We start from the raw sequence: 9,061 nt of genomic DNA, 5'->3' as shown, positions 1-9,061 counted from the left end.
ATTTTTACCAAATAAACACTATACATGCTTATATGGGACAAAAAAGGAGATAAAGACATATCTCATTTATTCTCCATATAGGGTTCTATGTATGGTTAAATAGAAAAAATGAGATAAGGACATGTTATCTCATTTTCTCCATATAATGTTTACATGGAATTCTTATATGGATAAAAGGGATAACTATTAGAGAAAGAATTATCACGACTTTTTCAATTATCACGTTTTCCAGTGAAAATAAATTTACGTACTAAATAAATGAGATAAAAAGCTATGTATTGATATATATAGTAAGAGCCATTACAGAAGAGTAATCAGCCATTTCACAGTTCCAAGTACGCAGTAATACATTGTCTAGGGACGGTATGAAGGAGTTTTATGTTGTTGTTTTCATAAGTTCAGTTTTAGTACCTTTTGTGAATCTGGAAACAGACCATTCACTACGATGGTAGTTAAAGGCACTCAAAGCAATTTCACGCCAGTAAAACTTGGGTTTGGGCTATGAAACCTGAAATTGTACCGGATGACTTTATGGTTGACAACGGATAAAAGAATCACATATTCATGTCGTGGTTTCTTAAGAAGAGGCTTGTATTTTTTCTAGTGAACCTCATCACAACGTCGTGATTTTTCATTCGTAGGAAACCGTTTCTGTCAGTATTGACAGCTCCTCTGTGTCAGTGTATAACATCATAACTCACAACACATTCAGACCTGTTTTTGATCATGGTCCTACCGAGGACAGTGGTGGACTCTAGAAATTCATAGAAAGAAAATATGACACCAAAATTCAGCATTTATGATTATATTCAACAACAATTATAATGTTCATCAACTAAAATATATATTTTCTCAATATACTCTTCTCAAAATATACATATCTTCTCAATCTTTATCAATTATCTCACCATTCTTTTTTGAAAAGTCAAGTTTTTTTGTCGCTACTGGTTAGGTAACCTATTATGACTGCATCACAGTCAACATGGCGACCAGTTCGACCCATGGCCAGCTCTACGGCTCAAGAAAACATGTAGCTTTGAAAAGTCATGAAAGCAAATATTGTAAAACCGTTCACTGTGACGTCACAGACAATCATACTTACCTTGCATCTACTTACCTCTAAAAAACCTGAAGGCTAATTTCTAAAGGAGAGATGGTCAATAAAAATATCATAGGAGAAGGGTGTATATTTGCTGCAAACACTAACGTGTATGTTGAATGATTGATGAACCATTGTTATTAAATGTAATGATTTTGTAATGAGAATATTCTTGTATATGACATCCACTGGGAACCCCAAAACTGATGCGAGCGTGCGAGTTGCTTTCATTATCATCACTCACAATTATAGGGTAGCGTTAGAATAAGGTATCTAGAAGTAGATTTTAGTATTGTTGTTATCTTTTGATTTAAACACTTGCCATACATTGTATCCATTGCAATTGTTGCGCAATAAAGATTGATTGTTATGAAATCTACGTGCAGAGTATGGTATGTTGAATAATCTAGTCTTCAGATTCATTTCTTTACATTTTCGTCTTTTTCGTTTGATTATGGCATTCTACGACATTGGTATCGTTTTCCACGGTATATATTTCCTCATTTTGCAACCGTTTGTACGATTTACAGTATAGTTAAAAACTTTTTTTGGAAACGGCTGAAAATTCATTCGCGCGCGGATGTCATCCATATAATAAAATCAACATGGCCTAATCGCAAACAGCCGGTATTCTTGAGACTATCGTACATATGTCGTAGAACATTGTCTTATATCCATGTCTGTGGTTGGTTCTGTCACAGTTTACTTGGAAATTCTACGACAAAATTTAAAATTTCAGGACGACCTCCGCCACACGTGATCGTGAGACAGACTGTGTTTTTACATGACCTGTCATCACAGGATGATGATAGAAAACAGAGATTTAGTCATCCTTTATTTTCCTACAGAAATCGATGCTGATTATAACGTGCATGTCTCCCCAGCCAGGCGGGGCACACGGCTGTCTCCCCTCCATTAGCTCTGCCACCGAGAATTCGATTTTCTCGCCGCGGTGGCGACGAAGTACGGGTCCCGCACGGAGGGCGTCCAAACCGCGTTTGGTACATTAGATGATGACCTTTCCTTAGAGCCGCTGTGCCTAAATGGTTTCTCACTACTAAACTAAGTGGGGAAACAACACAGTCAATAGAGGGGGTCAGTTGGTTAATATGAAAGTAGTCCCGAGTTGTGGTAGACTTTTTGTTCTTTTAGTACAATGATAAAAGCTTCGTTAATAGCTTTATCAGGTTAGTAAGACACCTGAGAGCAACAGGCACCTCCCAGCTACATTCATCATGGGATAATGAACTCTGCTCGTGCTGTAAGTTTAGGGACCGCATTTTTCCGGGGCGCCGCCTTGCGGAATACAGGCGCACAGGAAGGCAGAACATAGCCTGGTTATCAATCAGTCTTACGTTTGTTTAACATTCCTGTGGTAGTCTAGCCTGGGTGCCAGACCCGCAGCACACTAGGCTTAATCTACCAGTAGTCCTCAGGCAGTCGGCTTTTCTATTAATGCCGAACGCGTGCGTGCGTCTGGCGGGAGGGTTGGCGGGCCAGGACGCTCTTAGCGCCGGAGAGATGGGGGAGCCACGACGGTCTGTTCAGCAAACTATATACATGAAAACACAGGCATTTTGAAAAGAGGTTCCTTCGTTTTTTAATGGGTCCTCAACCATTGGAAGCTTTGTTTTAATTTAATGTAGTATCATGGTTGTCTATTGAAACATGATATGTACAGATTTTACACTTCCCAAGGGAATCTACCAAGTACTAGTACTATTCGGTAGTGGCAAGGACGCGGGGTGTCGTTTTCTGATTAATTTCTACCAATCAGAGAATGACTTTACCCAACAAATCACAAGTCATTTAGAACGTCATGACGTCACGCTAGGTCATCTGACCCGTTAGTACAATTTATAGATCTACCAATCATCAGTTGTTTCTTTAATGAAATTGTTGTAATTTGACACCGAGCTTGACTTTCACATCTATTCCTTTTGTAGGACGAGAAGAACCAGATTATGACAACAAATGTGTGGCTGAAACAGGTACGTCATACTTCTCTCTGTTGGTGGTTATTATCATATCATTGTTTTATTGCAGGCTCATGTCCGAAGGCTAATTGCAAATACAACAACAACAATAATAAGTATAATCAAGTAATACTTAACTAGACACAATAAATAACAGCTACCGTAACTCCTAACAACTACTGGGTTTGACTTCTTTTTTTGAGACAGAGGAAGACAAAAGATCCCACTTTGATTCACGTTACTAGTATTATAACCCTGATGAAGATGACAGACGATCATCGAAACATCAGCTCATGTAAAATGAATAAATAATAATTGTGAATAAACAAAAGTATTCCACATCAGTCAACATGTTGAGTTTGGCGTGTCCCTTATACTACTGGATTTAATCTCTTAAACCTTCTTTCATATATTTGCCTATCTGTACACAGTAAAGGTAATCTCCTAAAATAAAATGGAATTTACCTATTGAATGAAGTGTATTCCGATGAGCATTATGAGTGGGAAGTTGAACAGTTTTTGTGCTTTTATCATCATATCGTGAACAATATAAGATAAAGTTACGTTCATCTTCAATCTCATTTGGACAAAATCGACAAAGCCTCTGGTGTCGGGGAGAATTTTTTCATATCTTCCGATTTCTACATTCAATTTATGACGATAGCAGATTGGAGGGAGAGGGTTTGGGACAGGGAAACTCTGACATGATGATGGTGATCGTACAAATATATATTTGTGATTTCTCCCTGCAGAAATGGAAGGACAGTAAGCTATGCTGGGATCCTGACGAGTATCACGGTGTGAGTGTCATCCGGGTACCATCCGACATGATCTGGTTACCGGACATCGTACTCTACAACAAGTAAGGCTCCGTGCAATCATATATACCATATTGAGGTACACTGGTGCTGTTTTGCTGCAGTAGCCTGTTAACAATTCCAATTATCGTATCTATAGGATCGTGCCTGTCTAGCCTGAAGGTTCTGGACATCTAGTCCCCGCGTATCCAAGAGCGTAGGCTTGCCCCAGGCACGGGTATGGATACGCATGGACTATTCAGAAACGTACATAATCATGGTTCTGGATAAAGCACCGCATGACGTGCATGTAAGCCCGCTGCCATGAGGGTATGGATGACATCCTCTGGACATCCCACACTAATACGAGCGTACAAACAAACAAAATGCCTGAATTTTGAAATCCAGGGAAACATGTAAAGCATTATGTGGAGAATTGCTGTGGATCCGAGGGGGAATAAATGTCTCTTTTTTGGGGAAGGGGGGGGGGTCGAAATTGATATGCTCATGGACCTCAGCCACAGACGATAGAACAGATTAAATGTTCTGAACCACCGGGAGAAAATTACGTCCTGTCCTTGAGACTCTTGCATCAAGAGATTACTCCATGACTCACTACAATTTATTCTTTACTTTTACAACGAGGCCAAATTGAAATTCAGCACCTGTGAGGGAGTGACAATATTTATGGGTCCATACTTTTCGACATCGTTTGAACGTTGTCAGAAGTAACGCGTTGTTTGTATTCCATGTACCTCTAAATTTCCTGTTTCTCTTCTTAGTGTCTGGCATGTAACATTTGTAACCATCGCCTTGAGTTGCCTGTAGCCGACCCAGTGTCTGGTGCGACTGAATACAGTATTGTATAAGCTGTCCGTTGGATGAAGAAATATGACGAACATTTCACACAGGAATGGAATCGCTTTCTGACACGCCAGGATTGCGTTTACCGCTCCGGACTTAATACTTTTGGCAACAGAAAAATCAATACATACATTGTGCCTACTGTGGCGAAGATAATGGCTTATTGATAATCAATGCGTGACAGTGGAAATCGAAGAAGAGATATGGTGTAACAAAACAGAATAGGCTGGGACAGTCATTGACTAGAGAGAGATTCCCAAACATTTCCAGCATCGCACCTACCACCTTTCCTTACAGAGTCGACGGTTTGCAGGTTTAGTAAAATGTAAATTTAGTTCAAAATTATCCTGACATGTTCGGCCGAATACGAGATACATATATGCGTGCATGAACGTCACGATTGTTTGCTTGATTCTGATTTCTTCATCGATGGCAAATATTGAATATTCAAAGGCGTGAAATTGCGATGATTTTTATGAAAAGGAGTCGTTTGCGTTGTTGCGTTTGCTTTGAGGTGTTCCGTGCACTGCCAAATGTCCCACGTCATTTTCTACATGACTGAGTCTGTTTTATCACGCCTCGTGTCCAATAACAACTTTATGACATTCCCGTGTTATGGCGCACGGCTCCAGCTGGCACACAGAAGTGCTTTCCGTAATAAACATTTGATCCTGCAAACATGCAACTGAACTTTCCTCATCATTTCTCTGTCCGTGGTACTGACATGCTATCCCTATCCCTGGTACTGAAATGCTATCCCTGTCCCTGGTACTGACATGCTATCCCTATCCCTGGTACTGAAATGCTATCCCTGTCCCTGGTACTGAAATGCTATCCCTGTCCCTGGTACTGAAATGCTGTCCCTGTCCCTAGTACTGAAATGCTATCCCTGTCCCTGGTACTGAAATGCTGTCCCTATCCCTGGTACTGAAATTCTGTCCCTGTCCCTAGTACTGAAATGCTATCCCTGTCCCTAGTACTGAAATGCTATCCCTGTCCCTAGTACTGAAATGTTATCCCTGTCCCTAGTACTGAAATGCTATCCCTGTCCCTGGTACTGAAATGCTATCCCTGTCCCTGGTACTGAAATGCTGTCCCTGTCCCAGATACTGAAATGCTGTCCCTATCCCTGGTACTGAAATGCTGTCCCTATCCCTGGCACTGAAATGCTGGCCCTGGTAGTGAAATGCTGCCCCTGGTACTGAAATGCTGTCCCTGGTACTGAAATGCTGTCCCTGGTAGTGAAATGCTGTCCCTGGTAGTGAAATGCTGTCCCTGGTACTGTAACGCTATCCCTGGTACTGAAATGCTGTAACAGGTACTGAAACGCTATCCCTTGTACTGAAATACTGCCCCTGGTACGGAAATGCTGTCCCTGTCCTTAGTACTGAAATGCTGTTTCTGTCCCTGAATCCCCTTCAATTTTATGTTGTGGTTTCTGTATCTGTATAACCGGTATAACGATTCAGCGTTATATATCAGCTTCGCGCGTAGTGGCATATTAGCTACATTATACCGAACGACCTATTATACCTAACCTCCTAACTGAAAACTTTGTTGAAATCTACCTAGTGACGGTGCCCGTACTGTACTTCTTGAAGCATGGCCAGAGCTGACATTCATGAATATTCACTAAAATACCATGCCGGGAAGTTTCTGCCAAGTAACCGGACACGGTTTAGTGGTTACATACGGGAAGAAATCCCCATGATTAATCAGATGAAAGGACACATAGTAACCTTACTGGAATATAAAGGTTTTCTTTTATACACAACCAGTATAAACCCTCACCAGATTACAGTTCGATGTCTAAAAAGACATCTTCCTCAGAGCTTCTGACTGGAGTACTGCTCCTCGCCGCTAGATGTATCCGATGTAGGTGGCGCTTTTGCGGTGACAACACAACCCCAAACGTGGCTATGTTTATATCCCCACTCGTCGCGGTTCATCATTGGTGTTGACATATAGCGGCGAGAAGCAGTACTGCAGTCAGAAGCTCCGAGGAAGATGTCTGACAGGCAGCTAGGTGGGAGTCTACACCGGTTGTTATAAAGAGCAGGCGCCAATATCCTATGTTTTACCAACAAAATGAAGTTATTTTCGGAACATTTCGTGACTTGATATACAACACTTTCAATGTCAAGATTATAATATCACGGTTGCAATGTCCTAGCCTAGCTGGAATCACCATAGGCATAATACTTCCATCATTCAGGCATGGTCTGTTGGTGTATCATCATGAATATCAACTCTTCTCACGCGACATAAATCTACAATATTTGACCGGAATTCATGAAAAAGAGCAGGATGATAATCCTACACAGCTGACGGGGGGGGGGGGTCAGTAAATGATCTTTTCATTGGATTCTGTGGGGTCGTGTGGTGTAGCGGCAGAGTGCTCGACTCGGAATCAAGAGGTCCCGGGTTCGAGTCCTGACATGCCACCGATCTTGTGCCCTTGAGAAAGGCACTTTACACGACTTTCCTCCTCAATTCGCTTAGGTGAAAAATGAGTATTGTATTGTCCCCTGTGTTGGTAGCGGCACGAATATAAGTTGAAACTTGAGTGTGCCGTCACCACGTCTTGTGATTATATTTTGGAATGTAAAAAAAAACCATAAACGACAAGCACTTTTAAAACACAAACCTGTCAAAGTCAAAGATGGATTTGTCAGGTTTCTTTGGATGTAAAACATGAAATGTCACTTCCTGTATTATAAAGCGTTACCGCTAAAAAGAGTCAAATAACCCCAGGATTTTAGTCAGTCAGGAATCATAATAATATGGAGGAGGGCAACTTGTAAAGGTGCGTATGCACCTGTTTTGCCTTCCCTTTCACTTTGTGAAACAAATAAACAAATATTTGGGTCAATATCATTTACTGGACAGACCATGCCAAAAGTCACAGATTTTCGGCAGTTAAAAATAAACATTCATCTGCCCTTCTTACCACAAAACTGGGCCCTTACATATAAGCAAAATTTGCCTAGGAAAAATTAGTTCAAAAATTGATTTAAAAAATCCTACGTGTACAAAGAGCCCTTTCTGTGCAAGTCGATTGACCAGTCCCCCCCCCCCCCTTGTTGAGTCAAATCCTTGAGCTGCCAAAGACGAGAGAGGTCAGGTGTTTAGGGTTAGGGTTGGTATTAGAGGTAGGGTTAGGGTTACAGTTGGGATCATTGTTCAGCGCAAGGGTTAGACTTACGATTGGGGTTAGGTTAGGTTTAGTGATCTTTAGTCTCCCAGTCCCACCCCTTGTCGACATGTCTCAGGTATATTGGTAATATGTCGGAGTCATGTATTTGGCAGGATCATGTATATGGCTTGACAACGGGACCATGTCAGACATGCTAGATGTTTGGAATACTAAGTAAGGCCACAGCAATTAATTTTTATGGATGACATTGATCAGTGCGCGCTGATTTTGGGGAAGAAAGAAGGAAGAAATTTTGTTGCCCTCTGATAGTGGTCAACATGCCGAAATGGGCAAAGATTTCTGTTGCCATGCCGTAACATGGATGACAGTTAAATATGAAGAGAGGAGACAAGACAAGGCTCTCATTCAATGTTTTCTTTTCAAGTTTACTTTGATGCAATGATGTATTAATTTGTCATTCCTTTTATATGTAATGTTCCTACTGAATCAAAACCATTGATGTTGTAGTAGTTGGCAGTAAACTTAGTATAGGTATCATTTCTTGTTTAACAATTAAGGTTCATGATGTCAAAATTTGAAAATGTTGGAATCTTCTTTTTTGGGCCCGGTTTGTTTTTTTCGCCCTCTCGCATTAGATTAGGAGTCTGCAAGGATGTCATCCATAAAATATACTTGAAGTGGCCTAAGTAACACGTGTTGTTTCTCCTGCCCCACAGCGCTGACGGGAACTACGCCGTCAAACACAACACCAAGGCACAGATCAGCTCGGACGGCATGGTGACCTGGGAGCCGCCGGCCGTCTACAAGTCCTCCTGCGAGATAGAAGTCACCTACTTCCCGTTCGACCAGCAGAACTGTTCCATGAAGTTCGGCTCCTGGACGTACGACGGCTTCCAGATCGACCTGATGATGATGGACGACCATGTCGATCAGGGCGGCTTCTCCGAGAGCGGAGAATGGGTCATCATTGACGCACCCGGGCAGAAGAACATTATCAAATACGAGTGTTGCGAGGAAGTTTACCCAGATATTACGTTCTTTTTTGTTATTCGGAGGCTCCCTCTCTTCTACACCATTAACCTCATTGTGCCGTGTGCTCTGATCTCCTTTCTCACCGTCCTGGTGTTCTACCTCCCCTCCGACTGCGGAGAGAAGATTACCCTCTGCA

The 9,061-nt window shown here is 41.6% G+C and overlaps 1 protein-coding gene across 1 annotated transcript in view; it reads left to right on the top strand.

Annotated features, from left to right (window-relative positions):
* LOC109473469 (neuronal acetylcholine receptor subunit alpha-4-like) overlaps nt 1–9,061 on the top strand; it is a 45,624-nt gene that overhangs the window by 30,347 nt on the left and 6,216 nt on the right. The window contains exons 4-5 of the mRNA XM_019773334.1: nt 3,046–3,090; nt 3,828–3,937. Of these exons, the coding sequence (XP_019628893.1) occupies nt 3,046–3,090; nt 3,828–3,937 (155 nt within the window). The remainder of the gene's footprint in view (nt 1–3,045; nt 3,091–3,827; nt 3,938–9,061) is intronic.

This window comes from Branchiostoma belcheri, unplaced genomic scaffold (genome assembly GCF_001625305.1).
Source record: "Branchiostoma belcheri isolate BF01 breed outbred unplaced genomic scaffold, Haploidv18h27 scaffold100, whole genome shotgun sequence".
Taxonomy (NCBI): Eukaryota; Metazoa; Chordata; class Leptocardii; order Amphioxiformes; family Branchiostomatidae; genus Branchiostoma; species Branchiostoma belcheri.
Note: the sequence above shows the minus strand (reverse complement) of the source record. Positions and strands in the feature narration are given on the sequence as shown.